This window comes from Solenopsis invicta, chromosome 5 (genome assembly GCF_016802725.1).
Source record: "Solenopsis invicta isolate M01_SB chromosome 5, UNIL_Sinv_3.0, whole genome shotgun sequence".
In the NCBI taxonomy this organism is placed as follows: Eukaryota; Metazoa; Arthropoda; class Insecta; order Hymenoptera; family Formicidae; genus Solenopsis; species Solenopsis invicta.
In genome coordinates this window covers 21,384,013-21,399,883 of record NC_052668.1, presented here as the reverse complement: position 1 = coordinate 21,399,883, position 15,871 = coordinate 21,384,013, and the positions used below count along the sequence as shown (strand labels likewise).

Below are 15,871 nucleotides of genomic sequence, written 5' to 3'. Positions count from 1 at the left end.
ATCGCGCAATTTTTTCGATGGATCGATTTATTTCTGTATCTTGTATCTTGCAATTTTAGAATCGCGCCAGATTCTGAAAATTTGAGGCAGACGAAGGGTGATTGAAGATAAAGATTGCTTCGCCGATTAATCTGGATATCTGTAGTGGGTGGTATCTGCTCTCGAATGTGGTTTTTGCGTAGGTCGAGCGAATCCCTTGAAAAGTCCAGTGGTGCAGGCTATTAATGAGAAAGACTGCGTGTGAGCGGGATAATTACAATTGCAAATTGAACGCGACGAATTGCTGATGTATTAGCAAATATTTCGTGCTCTTAGCTCGCGTTCATAGCAGGAAATTTAAATCGCGCTTCGCGATTTTAAAATAGAGTATGCAGTTTAAGACAAATAAAAATATATTAATATTTATACTTACCATTATATATTTTATATAATGATAAAAAGTATTTTCGTACATGTGCATTATGTCATATGAATTCCTCTTCAGTAATATTCTATTTACATTTTTATATTTAGAACCTACTACAATAATATTCTATTTACATTTTTATATTTAGACCACTCCTACTTATATTCTTGCATAAACTCACCGTGATCGTATTTAATAATTATGTCTAATACTGTCAACTGCCTCTGTAGTTAAGTGATACTAAACTGCATTTTCTATGCGTCTATTCAAGGATAGCGTTATCATAACGTTTTCGCACGGACGAGCACGAGGAAACCCAAGACGTGTTCCATTCGTATTGCGTTATTTAATTTCCCTAACATTCAAACAAGCACAAATAACTTAGCTTGTGAATCACGTAATGCGCGTGTGCACTTTTGAAGAAATTATAAATTTAAATATCGAGGAATTTTGAAATATTGTACAATTGTTTTTGCGCGTTAAAATTTTTTCACAAAATTTTTTTTACAGAAGTGACGCTTTACGAAGAGACTTAAATCGCGAACCGCGAATTGAGGACACTGATTCAAAAATTATGAAATACGCGAAGTACGCACATGACATGTAAATAATTTTAAACGATGATACATGTAAAATTTAAAAATTTCCGATATACAAATATTCCGTTTGATTTTTTTCTTCTCTTTATTTATCAATATTTTTTGCGTTATAAATTTTTCCGTTATCTTCCATGTTCATTGCCAAGCAATTCGTAAGAGATAGCGCGGATTACGAAACGCGTTATCTAAAAAAAGAGAGAAAACAAAATTTAAGCAAAACAGACTTTCCAGAATAATTATAAATTTTGTTTTCCAAACGGAGCCTATTTCATCTGCTGAAAATTGGATGACGGATAAAACGGCAAGTGCATCGCAAAACACATGTCGACACCAATGGTTTTCCTTTTGCTTCGCTTTCTCAAATTTCCAATTTAAATCTTTTTATTGTATCGAGACATAAAATTCAAATAATACGATTCGCGCACACGTTTTGTTATCTCGTGTCTCTCGCGAGTTTATTGTATTTATATTATCACTTCTTTTATCGCGTTAGCCGTTAGTCGTGATCTTGTCATCAATTTTTTTCCACAAAGTAATCCACATCCGGTCGACATTTTGCATTCCCGATGTCGGTTCACGCTTCTTATCACGATTCGTGTCCGTTATCCATAACGGATAACGACTCATCGTTACACAGTTTGCAACGACGACTTTTTGACACATGACTGGCGTGTGCTTTGTACGAGCCGGTTACACTTGACCTACCTTCAACAATATTCATACTGCCGGTTATGCAGTACAATCATGACAGTGTTACCATATTGAGAAAGGAAGCCCGTTGGATTGAATGAAACTCGGTCAAACGAGATCTCAGGCTGAATCGCTTGAATAAGCACGTTTAATCTTTAGTACGAAAACTTTGGATTGACTCATAAATATGATCATATCATAATGCAATTTATAAAAGTTATTATTGCGCCGCAAAATACGTTCAAAGAACGATTGTTTGAATGGTTTGTTTGCTCGAATTGTTCTTTTTTTTTCTTACTACATATCAACTGTATTTCTTCCGCAGTGTTATCACTTTAATTACTTAAAAACATTGCTTGCGATAAGACAAGCTATATAATTTTACTTCTTCCAATCGAAAGACAGTATAAAATTGATATCAACACGCCAGGGCAATGTCACGTTTTTTAATAAAAAGGAATATAGTATAAATATATACGATATAAAAAATATAAACTGATATTGAAATATAATGTTGCGCGAATTGATATTATTTCTCAGGGTGGTATGCAACAATAAAATGTAATATAAAATGATATACTGTAATATAAAATAATGTTTTTTTTGTCAATATATCAAATTATGACTGAGACAAAAATTTGAAGCTACATTTTATAGATACTCATTAAATTGAGTCTAAACGAATCTGATTACCTCGTAATAGCTAGCATTTAATATTAAAAGTTTCGTCTAACATTACAAATCTAATATTATTAGTCTTTGTAAAACAAAGACTTACTCGATGAGGAACGAATCCACGGTGACGACTCAAATAGATTGGCCTGGCCGTTATTTGTTTATGGCTGCACTTTTATCGTTTCGCTCCCAAATTGTCCTATTAAATTTAATAATAGAAAGTGATCAAAAACATTTGTTTGATCCATTACCTTGACTCTCACATTCGATAAACGATAATTAAATTTCGTATTATCTGAATTATATGAATAATAAAAACTTTCAATATAAAAAGCTCTAATTAAAAACATACTTTTTATATTAAGTATTGTTATTTTTAAAAATATGAATTTTATATTCAATTTTTATACGATGCGTAAAGAGAATAAAAAATTAATTTTAGTGTTAAAGTGTATTATAGAGTTAAATGACAGTGGATTTTTCTTTTCTTAGTACACATAATTTTTTAATAATCGTGTAAGACACTCAAAATTCGTCTGAAGTGTTCAGCGAAAGACAGATCAAAGAGTCTCTTACACAATAATGTTTTCAAGATATCACAAATACACTCACAGCATGAAACCAGCAGGTGATATCACAAAGACGGTAGCATATGGCTTCGAATCGCTGAAATAGTCTCGGAGACAGAGGTGATTACTGTTTGAAAAATTGCGAAGTGTCTTCAGAAAGTTTAGAAATAATTTAATTGTCATCAAAATTTAATAACACAATCGATAAACAGATAAGAGCCGCGATCGAGTTGCCGCGACAAGCACTAGCTCCGGAATAAATGAATTCTTGACGAAAACGACACATATACCGTCGACGTAAGCGCAACCAGTCGGTAGAATGGACAATGAGTATTTCAGTTTTGAACGGCTCTGAATAGTTCACGATGCGAACGGACGTTTAGTTGGCTTTTGACCGTCAAGCTGATCGGAGCTGAGCAGTTGATGATGATAACGCGATCGGAAAGAAAAAAAAAGAAGAAAGAATAAAAAAAAGTTTTTTCAAAGATAATGCGTAACGAAACAAATACATTGAAATTTAATTAACTAAAAATTGAAACGTTAGACAATATAGAAAAAAAAGGAAAAATAAAAAGATTTTTTATTGATTTGTAAAATAAATCTTTTAATAAAAATTTAAAAAAAATGAAGCTAAATAAATCGATATGTGATAAGCTTGAAAAATGAAAAAAAAAAACTAAATGTAACAGTATGCTATTATAAAAAAAGGAGCAATTAAAGAAAGGATGACATTTTTAGTAAAAATAAGTGTAATGAAATGAAAAAGTATAGAAATATGGTTAAAACCAATTTTTGTTATAAATAATAAAAAATATTTAATAAAAAATTTGATATATATAATAAAAATGCAACATTACTCGATTTAACAAACGCGAAACTCAGCCATTTCTACCCCATGTGCGCAATTGTCACTCGGTCATTTTTGCAAATATTTAATAGCGTCATTATTTTTAATATTTAATAGCGTCATTGTTTTAAATATTTAATAGCGTTATTATTTTAAATTTACGGTACGACCGATCACAAATTTGGTCTGCATATTCCTTAAGATAAATGTGTACTTTTCTTTAAAAATATTCTTGTTTTTTGTTCATTACTGTAAAAGATATTTAATACATTTCGTATATGCATTTGACAGACGAGAGAAATAAAAAATGATGTTAGTCATACATTGCTTCAAGAAATCGTGATAACATGATAAAACGATCGATGTGGGCTTCGATAAAACTGTATCCGAATGACGTGCGACATTACTAGTAAATAACAATAATAAAAGATAAGGAATAAAGACGTATTCGTCCTGCCTTACGAAATTTCAAAAGTTACACTTTGAGATTGAAAAACATTGAGAATCTACTTGCGCAACGAAGTAAAGACTTTGATTACGGATTTATGATAATTCGAGGAATAATGTATTCTAATATCACTATATTAGTATGATCGAGGAGTATCAACATGGCATTGATGATTCAATGACACTTCCTAGAAAAAAAAGGCCATGGTTCACTGCAAACCTTCGGTCATAAGCGTGACATTGTACGCATGATATTAAGACAAACTCAATTAAATTCTGTAAGCATAATACAATATCTCTTCAATCTCTTATACGACTGTCTATAAAAAAGAAGCCTATTATGCGTTGGTAAAAAAAAATCGTTAAATATTTTCAAGTAACTATAGCGAAACTTTTTCGTACACTTATGCTTCTAATTTTTAATTTAAAAAGATATTTACAAAAAGAAGAAACAATGTACGTAATCGTACAATATGCTTCTGATATCATTATGCGATAAAAATTGTTTTTCTTTGTTGAGTTATATGAAACCGACCACCAAATGATGCAATATTTGTTGAGTAATAAATTCTTGGAACGTGTTTCTATCTAAGTATATTAATGCCACAAAATTTCGATAAATATATTTTTAATGTGTATATATGTCTAATTATTTTAAATTTTAATACACAAATTATATTTATATAAATTTAAATTAATAAAAATTAATATATTGCATAAAATCGTTAAAAAAGATATGAAATCTTGACTAAGTAAATCTCGATTATATTTCAATTTAACTTAATGCGCGAAGTCTGATGTATCTGTAGTACTTCTGAGATTGATAAAACGGTTAAGTGATTAATGTGATAATAAATCAAGATAAGGATTTAATTAAAAGTTTTAGCACTTATTCTTGCGTTATTTCTTTGATATTGTGTACTAATTATTAGCAATTTGTAAATTGATAATAAAAATGTCAATTTCAAATTAACATGTTAAACAAGAAATTTTAAAGTAAAAATTTTGTTGATAATTGAAGTAAATTGTATAAATGAAATGAATAATCAAGCGGGGAAAAACAAAGTATTTCATGTTGCTCATATGCATAAAACTGACGTGATACATAATTATTTACATTAATTAAATATAATTAGAAGCTCATAATATAATTTTTTTTAATTATGAATTTACAAATAATACAAATACAATGTCTCTGAATATAAGGAGGACAACATTTTATATGTAATGCTGTAATAAATTATTATATAACAAAATAAACAGAAAGACATGTTTAATATCTTCTATTATTAAAAAAAAATATTTCTATAAAGCATTTAATCATTTAATCACAGAGTAATTAAAAATGATTGGATTTTCTTCAGTTCTGTAAATATTTTAATGTTTTTGCTTTTGTTACTTGTTGTTTTAAAAATTAAAATAAATTAATAGAAAAAAGGTAGAAATCCAATAACTTCTAAATAAAAAATTGAGATTAAATTTTCTATTAAATATTGTCAAATAGCATTACGAAACTGTCAGTATTAATCGAATAATTTAAATAACATGCAAATTACTTTAACATTCAATTATGATTATATATGTAACAAGTAAAATTGTCTACAAGATTTGATTCGGTCGACGTATCTGTCTGTTTCTTTTTTAATCCGGTAAGATAAGAATTTTCAGAAATTATTTCACTCAAAAGATAGATTTTATTAAATTTACTTATTTCTTGCGCCAATGATATCTCTATTTTTTATACAGTCTTCTATATATTACGCAGATCTTAAAAGTTGCGGTGCTAAGAGATAAAACTTAAATGTTACAAATTAAATTTCAAAATTATAAAAGTTTCATTTTTTATTGGCACTGAAAATAACTATGCCTTAATCATGTATAATTAAAAACTATAGTAAAACTACAGTAAAAATGTATATAAGCAACATCATTTAATAGATGGAATTTTGTTCTACAGTAAAGCGATATGAGCTACTGCATCTTGCGAATTTAATAAGCATTAGCAATCCAGTGTAGTATATAGAAGTCTTGTGATTTCTTTTATAAGAAGCATTGTTACTCTGTGGACTGATGGGCTCTCGTAGGAAGTGGCAAGACTGTGTCGCCTGCCATCAGCGATCCATGACTGAAAACTTGCGTCTCCGCCGATACTCCCCTGGACGAAGTTGCCAAGTGACTGCTCCGCATCCTTTTAATCGGCTGTCGTCCTTTGATCATATTGTACCATCCTCTTTGACGTTTCGCGAGAGGACTTGTGTCCGATGCGAGAGCAATAGGATCTTCCTTCGGGGACATCTCGCGAGCCCGCTTTCCAGGACGAACTGGGCTGTTGCTAGCGTTGCTGGATGAGTTTTGCGAGGATGTTAATTCTTCGACTACCCCTTGCTGCTTGTTCATCTCGATGCTCCTCGATGGTATTTTCAAGCCTGAAACTAAAGTTTCGAAAGAAATTAGAGACTTGAGTTGCTTATCTCTCAATTGCTTGAACAATCGATTCGTGAATAATTGAAACTTTTACTGACCAGAGAGACTTCTGAAGGCGTGCTTCATAGCTTGCGCGACAGCCGACAGAAATCCACTATTATTACTATTTTCACTATTCCGCACAACGGATGTCGAAGAAGACGACGGAAGCTGTTCGTGATTCATTATCGTTGTTGGATTGTTCATAGAATAGCTCTCGACACTCTCGACACTCATCTTCATTGTCGTCACAGACCTTCTACGGACATTAGCAGACTCGGTTGCATTCGAAGATGATTGACGATTTGCTAATATGAGTTGCTCCTGCAACTTCTTCAGACCAGAACTGATCAGAGGCATCAGATCAGTGGACAGTCCTCCTGAGTTGCTCTCCATCAGCACCATCATTAGCACTCTGTTGGAATCTCGTTGATTTGACATCGATAGATCCTTGTTGCTTTCTTCAGGATCTCGATTCTCTTTTTTCACATTCTTCGAGTTGTCATAAATAATCTTGATTTGTGAGTTGTTTAAAAAATTCTCTAAGGGTTGTACTAAAATCTTTTTATTCTTATCTTCCGCTTGGTTGTCATTTGTATTCATTTTATCTTCCACGATGCTCGTGTCTCTCATACTGTTCACATCTTCGGTATTCTTTGCGTCCTTTGCGCCTTTTTCTGTAACCTTCACCTTTTGCGCGTTGAACTTATTGTGAGCGTCATGAAACTCCTCCTCTTCTTCGTCCATGTTGAGAACAGTCCGCACACAGGACTCCATCAAGCTCCCAATTTCTGCCGCGGTTTTATAATGATCGGAAAATCTCACCTTCTTTACATTGTCCTCGTGGTTGTCGTTTGACTGCTGTGAGTCCTGCAGAGTGTTGCAAGGCTGCGTCAGGTCCATAGCTACGGCAGTCGTTGTTTCAAGTACGTTTTCCATTATCTTCTTGGTCTCATTATCCGGAGTCTTCTCTTGCTCTTCCATGATAGTCAGTTTTCTACCGGAATTGCTCCTAGGAAATTCTTCGGAACAAGTTCTAAAGGGTGTCTCTTCGTTTGAATTATGCAGCAGGACACTAAAAAACTGCGTATTGCTCAATTGTATCTTTGAGATCGACGTGATCTGTGTGATCGACGGTGAGTTCTTGGGCGTCTTCAAGTTGAATTCCGGCAAGGGCGTCTCAAATTCGGTCTTTGGGCCAATAAACATAGGCGTGCTGGTCTTCCGATAGATTTCTGGTGGTGTACTAAACCTGCTACCGTCGCAGTCGCTCTCGCTTATAGAACACTGCTTTGGCTTCTTTTCTAGATACTGGTAACCGAGCGGTGATTTCAGATAATGCCAACGTTTTCAGATAATGCCAACGTTCATACCACTTGCACGGAGCTGAAGTTTTATTTAAAAACGTAGAATTAATATATTTATCATAGAAAATATTTTACGAATGTATATACCGAATATTGAACAAACATATAAGAAGTCTATTCGCGGGGAACAGACTTGAACTCATTATTTACACATAATGTAGAGATTGTAATAGGAGAATAAAGAAATTTAAATTTATAATTTATATAAGAGAGCTTGCAATATTTCATATACTTTATATTCTTATATATTTTAATTTCAACTTGATTTCGCGAGTTATTAATGAACTGTCGGATCTTAATATTAGCTCGCTTCACGAATTACCGATGGATTTGAAATTTTCTCTGGACTCAAATAAATCACCGCACAGACGACAACGCAACGGCAAATGCTTCTCCACTATGTGGCACAACAATTTCTCGTCCTCCAGATTCAGTTTTGCGGATTCGAAATGTCGCACCGGCAGTGTCTCAATAGCGCATAGAGCACAATCGGCATTGACGTTGGGATGCACTTGGTTCACGTGGCGATCGCGACATTTTGCACAGCAAAACGTCTTCTTGCAAAACCGACAGACGCATCCCGCTTGTCCAAATTGAAAGATCTTCGGAAATTGATATGCAGCGCTTTTACTAAATACCTTGTCTTTCAGATACATGTCCAGATGTGATTGCCGAAACAAACGGGTGTTTACTAACCGAACGACTGTTCAACGAACAGTTATGTCGTGGGATAATAACAGTGTAAAAGGACAAATACACACACACACACACACACACACACACACAAAGTAGGAATGTACGAAAATAAAGGTTTATGTGATTCTTTAAACAGTACTTCTTATATTCTCAGTAATTTGTAATTATAGTTTGACAAACCTCAAGAAACACTTGAAACATAAAACAAATCTCATTTACAGCTAAATATTAAAAAATTAAAAAATTTGTACTTTATTTTTTATTTAAACTTAGAAAAAGAATTTTTGTATTTTTTTTTAGATAAACTAAAAAATGAAGAAATTATTCATGAAATGGAACAATTAACGATTTTTATTTAAATATTCAATTTCTAAAAATTAAACCAGTAAATCAAAATCAGAATAAAGGTTTTTAAGATAATAAAAATTTTTGTATGTTTATTTAACAATTAACATAAAACAAAATTGAAATAAAAAGAAGGAAACGGCTTCGTAAGAGTTATTCAGTTATTATCTTCCATAACTTTTTTTTCTTTAGAAACAAATTATTATAATATATCGATATTCATTTCTTCGTTATTTCCATCTTTCGTGAAGAAAAGAAAAAAAAATAAACTATCTAACTTGTTGTTATCAGAAACGAAAATTTTCAGATATATAAATTTTGTAATCCATCGAGAACCTCCTCATCATCTTCACTTTGCGTAATGCTCGCGGATGTACTTGGCTTATTGTCGGAATCATTATTTGAATTCAATAGCCATTTGATCGCAGATATTGACGACACGTTTTCTTTATCGATCGCCGCTATGATATCAGGCTGGCTAAAATCGTCATTAGAAGCGCTTTTCTCAGCCCTTCTCCTGCTTAATAATAATGCTTCCTCGTAGGGTGGTGCTATGGGAACTTGCACCGGTTCGTGGTATGTATACTCCTTATCTTGATACTGAAAACATTTACAAGCAATATAGAATCAAAGCATAATGGAAAAAAAAAAAATATATATATATATATTTAGTAAATATATATATATATATATATAAAAAGTAAAAAAAGCACAAAAGATTTCTAAACTCATTTATTTCACAGTTAAACGAGAATATGATAATGTTATACTCACGTTCAGCGGATAACACATATCGGAATCGGGCTGACTGAGATCACCACACACGATGAACGGGACGACGATTCTGTCCACTCCAGTCAGTTGCTCAAAATTGCATGGTTCGTTCGTCATCCAAGGATTCAGCATATTTGGCGTGTAACCTTCGGGCGGACTGTAATCCTTACAGACCACAAACGCTTCGATGCTCGAATTACGCGAACTGCTGGGTTTCGTGCAGTAGACGTAAGGGAAGAATATTCTCAATTGAGCGTACAGAAACGTTACATCCTTGGCACGAAAGATTTTTGCAACAAACGTTCCGCCAGGTCTCAGGATGTGCGTAGCTATGTTCAAAGCGGCCAGTAGCAGCTGCGACTGAATGAATATATCCATATCGTGCAGACCGGTCACTGTGAACAAAATAAAATTTTATGATAGCAAACACTGTAAATTTATTAATTACTCAAATAAATCTGTTGAGGTTTTCTAGCTAAAAAAAAGGAGTGATATAAAAAACAATACCATCGGGTGCACCATCGCACACCACCAAATCCGCTCGAGTATTATCGAAGTGTGCAATGATCTCCTTTGCCGTGTTGGTGTTAGTAATGTCACCTTGCAGCTGAATAACTCCTTCCAAAGGTGCCATCGCTTGCAAATCAACCGCCACAATCTTTGGTGGAGACGCAGAACCTTTCTCTGAAGCCTTCTCGTAATTCTCCCTGTAAAACAGAAATATACAATGGTTTATTACACAATAAGAAAAATGTGTTCTACATTAGCTGTTATATATCATAGATCTTTTATTTGGTCTTTTACAAAGTTTATTTACTTTAACTTGCGAGCTAAGACCTGGCTCCAGCTTCCAGGCGCCGCACATAGATCCACTGCTTTGGACACTCCTGAAAGAGAAAAAATATTCTTATAATAAGTACGAAAACTTATTTCTATATTTATGATTAATTTATTATTAGTAATTAGATCTGAAATTTTTTTTATTATACAAGCATTATTTTAGTTTAAATAAAAAAGGGGTAATAAAATAAAAAAATTGAATTGAAAAGAAATTATTAATTGTTGCAGTATGGACCATCAAAAATATGGCACTCCGAGTCAATTTGGAGCAGCTTGAAGGCACTCCGGGCTCGCCATCCTTCTTCCTTCGCTTTTCTATAATATATGTCACGCTTGTCTTTCGAGGTCTTTCCCATTGTCTATGTTTTTAAAATTAAAATTTCTGTTGCATAAAAGTGTCTGAAATTTAAAAGAAAACTTTTGTTAAATTTAAATCACCTTTAACTTATTTTTTGTAATCTGATAATTTCTTTTAAGTACTTACAGTGTTTCCAACTTTTTAAATGTATACATATATTTAAATCTCACAGTATTTAATAAACAATTATTGTAGGTTATGTTCTAAGGTAGTAAGTAACAGAGTGACTGCAAGCGACTGTGGAGTACTGTGGACAGTATGGATATTGACTGTTCAATATTATTGGCAATCGGCATGTTCACTCTCATGTCTCAGGTAGTATTTCAGACTACAGGATTTTTTTACGCATGCGTAATAGGATAGTATAGTACATATACGTCAAAAAATATTGGTATTATTATGCCCTTTATAAGATAGAATAAGAAATAAAATAAGAAAAGGTAGAACAGAAAATAAAATATTAAAAGGTACAATGTAACAATTGTTATTAAAAAAAAATAATATAAGTAATTGACAACACGTATAACAGTAAAAACATTAAAATTATATTGAGTTCCATTGAGTTCCATTTTGCAGTCTTCTAAATACGAACCTGCTCAAGCAGTCACGTGACCTGCTGTGAACATTTACGCATGCGTCGGAGAACAATTCTGTATTCTGAATGAATTATTGTTCTAGTTTTACTGCGCATGTCTGAACATCCCGACATATCACATGTGAGCACGTGCTGTCGTCGTGTGGTAGCATTGCTAAATGTGAGGTTATGTGGCACAGGGTTATCAACTCTTGTTATTAATAAAGCGATAGCGTTTTCTTCTTGATACAAAAATAAGGTGAGCTGCATTAACGAGATGTTATCTTTATTCTGTCCACTGTCGAAGTATCAGTTTGCAAGTATTTTTTTGATTATCATTCAGCAACTAGTGCAATGACTTTAATCTATTCGTCTCATTTTCGAACGATCGGATGCAATAATGCTGATCTATTGAATGCTTTTTTTTCTAGAAAACAACGTTAAAATGTCATCGTGGAAGAAAGCGACGAAGACGAACCAGAAAACCCATCGGGAACGTCACCAGCCAGAGGCCCGTAAACATTTAGGACTGCTGGAGAAAAAGAAAGATTACATCGCCAGAGCCAGAGACTTTCAGGAGAAACGGGCGACTATCAAGCTTCTGAGGAAACGCGCACTGAACAAGAATCCGGATGAGTTTCACTTTCATATGATCAATTCCAAGGTGATGGATGGAGTTCATCGGGAGAAAGACAAGGAGGATAAGCACACACCCGAACAGATCAAATTGCTGGAAACGCGGGATCTCAAATACGTGGCGTTCAAGAGGAATATTGAAGCAAGAAAGGTAGACAAGCTGCAAAGTCAGTTGCATATGATTGACACAGTTAACGAGACACCAAATCAGCACATCTTTTTCCTAAACGATGACACCGAGATAAAGAATTTTAATCCTGCTGAGAGACTGGGCACACACCCGGCACTTCTCTCCAGACGTACCAATCGACCGACATTGAATGCGATTAAGAGCATGAAGTTGCCAGAGTTAGATGACAAAACTATCACTAAATTTGAACAGAAGAAACACATGGCTTATAAAGAACTCGAGAAGAGAGTCGATAGAGAACGCGAACTCACGATCGTGCAGCAGAAGCTGGAAATACGTAGAGCACTAAAAGACAAGAAGACCAGGAAACCGAAACTGGTGAAACCTGGTTCGAAAGATACTGCTCCAATTTATAAGTGGAAGTTTGAGAGAAAACGATAGTTTATTTATATATTATAGAATTCTTAATAATTAGAATTAATAATATTATTAATTTTATTTATGAATATGGAGTAAAGATTTATATTTCGATATAATTCTTTCATTCCTTCCGTTATAATATTATTTTAACACTTATGATCAGTCGATAATAAAAATTGTGTTTTTCAAGCGTAAATTTCATAATTAAAAAATCATTTTATTTAATAATAATTTAATAATAAAATGATGAAATTAATTCTTAATTTGTGTTATTAATATTTGTTATACTAACATAATAGAAACGTAATATTTAAATATAATAATTGAACAAGAATACATAAAATATGGAAAAATATTATCAATTCGAGAAAAATGTCTTACTTATTTAGTTCTTATTTTGCTATTTACTGTTCTATAACTCGTAAAATTTATCTCTTTAATATTTTTAATTCCGCTTACTAATTATTTTCTTCAATATTATTTTGCTAATTATTTTTTTCAGTATTCCGCCGTTACTTGTTATCTTTCTGTTCACAATAATCACAATTATGATCGTCATTTAATTGGCGTTATTTCTTCGGAAAAATCGATTTCGAATATTTAGGTCTCCTCAATTTCTTCTAGTCTTCCGCTTGTTTCCGTAACATTCATTTCCGATTTTGCATAATCGTCATTTCGCTTGATGCCGCTTCTGTTGCTGATGCTTCTGTCACTGGCATTTCTGTCACTGACGCTTCTGTTACTGGCATTTCAGTCACTGACGCTTCAGTCATTGCCATTTCTGTTACTGACGCTTCTGTCACTGATGCTTCTGTCACTGGCATTTCTGTCACTGACGCTTCTGTCACTGACGCTTCTGTCATTGGCATTTCTGTCACTGACGCTTCTGTCATTGGCATTTCTGTCATTGATGCTTCTGTCACTGGCATTTCTGTCGCCACTTCTGTCATCGGTGATGGTTCGCTTCCTGCGGCGGACGTTACTTCGATCGCTGTTCTTAAATCGACGTCAGTCGACATCATCGGCAATTCCATTGATATGCTTATACAATCGTAATTGATCTGCCAAAGTTGTTTCTTGGCGTAAATATCGAGGCGAAGGCAAGCTGTAATCGAGCTGTATAAAATGATTCATATCTTTAGAAATTGTAGAACAAATTGGAAATAAATATCTACACTAAAAAACCTATTTATTGAATAAACAAAAAGTTATTGAATTAATTAAATCTTTTGTTTGCATATGAACAAACAAATGCTTTGATTGACGGAACAAAACAATTTAATTAAAAAATTTAGTATAATATTAACATAAAAATTAAATAAAATTTAAATAAAAGATACTAATCAAGAATATAATTTTTTATCATTAAGAATTTTATTCACTAAATCAAGTTGTTTACTCATTTCTAAACAAGAAAAATTGATTCAATAAAATGTTGTTTTATTCGATAAAATGGGTTTTTCATTGTGTGGAGATAAGCTAGATAGTAACAGTGAAATAGGAAAATAATTTTAAGAATCTCAAATTGAATTAACTGTTCAAGAAAAAATTTGGATTTTTTTCTTTCGATCACGGATTACTAACTTTGACCAAATAATTATTTTAACACATACCTAGGAAATTGATGGAGCTTCAAAATATTGACACATGCAGTTGAAAAACGGCAACCAGGAACGTACACGCAAAACTGGATCGGCCTGAAATCTGTAAAATAAATTCACAGAAATGCTAATATAATGATTTTTCTAAATTTTTTCGCTAATATAATATGATTATAATAAATATCTAAAGAGCGCTTAATATTAAAAAATTCTAAGTTTTGATTTTAAAATGTTATTTTTTTCATGTAGCATTATGTTTTTAATGCTATATAATCTTATTTCAATATTTAACATTTTGAAAAGAAAGATATTCTCAAAACAAGAATGTTCTTTTATTCTGTGTACTCTCAGATTCACACAGATTAAAATCGAAAATACTAACTCGTAACTGTTTTGGTACTGACTGTATCCGAACTCAAAGCGACATCCACATTTAATCCGTTCCTCTGATACGTGAAATTGACACACACTATAACAGATACAGTAGTTTAATTCTTGATTTAATATCAATTTTTTTAACAACGATTTTAAATATCAAGTTAAATTTTATAAACTTACGATTTTTCTCCTGTCTAGTATATAAAATCATCACGCTTTGGCAACAAGAGCAGGAAAAAGACATCGAGCAGTTGCATGGTTGCCGAGTAGTCAAAATCGTGTTATGCATAAGAAATCCTCTTGCTATGTTTGTACCTAATAAATGTTTTCTCTATTAATGTTTTAAAATATAAATTCATGAAAATCAATAAAATATATTTCAATTATTGTTGAAGTTAAAGTTTCCATTTAATTCCATTTAGTTAAGTATCTCCCTGAATATTAATATTACATTTGGAAAGAAATAAAATTTTCTCATATTATGATTAAAAGTTAAACTAATTGCTAGCACTAACTTTTATTAGCAAGGATAATTTCGCGAACGAGACACAACCAGATAAAGACGAGAGCACCAATGCTACGCAGATCCATATTTACACTTATTACGTTAATTAGCAAAAGTACGCGCGTTCGTCGTAATTACATTAACTTATTAACGAGTTCCAACAACGTCTCGTTTTACACTAAATGCTTTTTGCTCTTTCACGTTTCACCCGCCGTTCAACCACGGGATGCAATCACGAGCCATTGTATTGTGAACCTTTAGAAAATATCCGGAACGTTTTTGTCCACTTTAAATTATATATGGGCGTGAAATTCACTATTATGTTTGTACACACAGCATTTCCTACGATGAATGAGATAAAAAAATAACGCACGCTCTTCAAAAGAGTGCACGTTGTACATTATACTGAAAATGTTATGTACATCTTTTTTTATATTATTTAATATTAAAAAATTACTTAGATAAAAAAGTATTGTCGCTCGATATCTACAGAAAGAAATATTATACGCATTAAAAAGATATACAATTCCGCTCTCTTGTAATAAAACATC

The 15,871-nt window shown here is 32.6% G+C and overlaps 4 protein-coding genes and 1 long non-coding RNA gene across 5 annotated transcripts; 1 reads left to right on the top strand and 4 right to left on the bottom strand.

The window, feature by feature from the left end:
* Positions 1-84: 84 nt before the first annotated feature.
* LOC120357730 lies at positions 85-3,474 on the bottom strand. The gene is made up of 3 exons (XR_005574753.1): positions 2,983-3,474; positions 2,474-2,569; positions 85-218 (listed from the first exon to the last, which is right to left on the bottom strand). It is a non-coding gene; the product is annotated as an uncharacterized LOC120357730 (long non-coding RNA).
* Positions 3,475-5,907: 2,433 nt separating this feature from the next.
* Positions 5,908-8,867, bottom strand: LOC105195145. Its single transcript, XM_011160409.3, is given in 4 exon segments — positions 5,908-6,665; positions 6,756-8,042; positions 8,044-8,082; positions 8,386-8,867. Coding segments are annotated over 4 exon segments (2,037 nt in total). The 5' UTR covers positions 8,720-8,867; the 3' UTR covers positions 5,908-6,288.
* A 16-nt stretch (positions 8,868-8,883) lies between these two features.
* Positions 8,884-11,377, bottom strand: LOC105195144 (putative tRNA (cytidine(32)/guanosine(34)-2'-O)-methyltransferase). Its single transcript, XM_011160408.3, has 6 exons — positions 11,203-11,377; positions 10,954-11,117; positions 10,696-10,765; positions 10,386-10,585; positions 9,879-10,273; positions 8,884-9,704 (listed from the first exon to the last, which is right to left on the bottom strand). The coding sequence occupies exons 2-6, from the start codon at positions 11,072-11,074 to the stop codon at positions 9,408-9,410; spliced, it is 1,083 nt and encodes a 360-aa protein (XP_011158710.2). The 5' UTR covers positions 11,075-11,117; positions 11,203-11,377; the 3' UTR covers positions 8,884-9,407.
* Positions 11,378-11,749: 372 nt separating this feature from the next.
* On the top strand, positions 11,750-12,952 carry LOC105195143 (probable U3 small nucleolar RNA-associated protein 11). The gene is made up of 2 exons (XM_011160407.3): positions 11,750-11,909; positions 12,082-12,952. Exon 2 carries the CDS (start codon positions 12,096-12,098, stop codon positions 12,855-12,857), a length of 762 nt encoding a protein of 253 aa, XP_011158709.1. The 5' UTR covers positions 11,750-11,909; positions 12,082-12,095; the 3' UTR covers positions 12,858-12,952.
* Positions 12,953-13,272: 320 nt separating this feature from the next.
* On the bottom strand, positions 13,273-15,809 carry LOC120357795. Its single transcript, XM_039449330.1, has 5 exons — positions 15,331-15,809; positions 14,996-15,130; positions 14,820-14,906; positions 14,450-14,540; positions 13,273-13,952 (listed from the first exon to the last, which is right to left on the bottom strand). The coding sequence occupies exons 1-5, from the start codon at positions 15,404-15,406 to the stop codon at positions 13,484-13,486; spliced, it is 858 nt and encodes a 285-aa protein (XP_039305264.1). The 5' UTR covers positions 15,407-15,809; the 3' UTR covers positions 13,273-13,483.
* Positions 15,810-15,871: the final 62 nt, after the last annotated feature.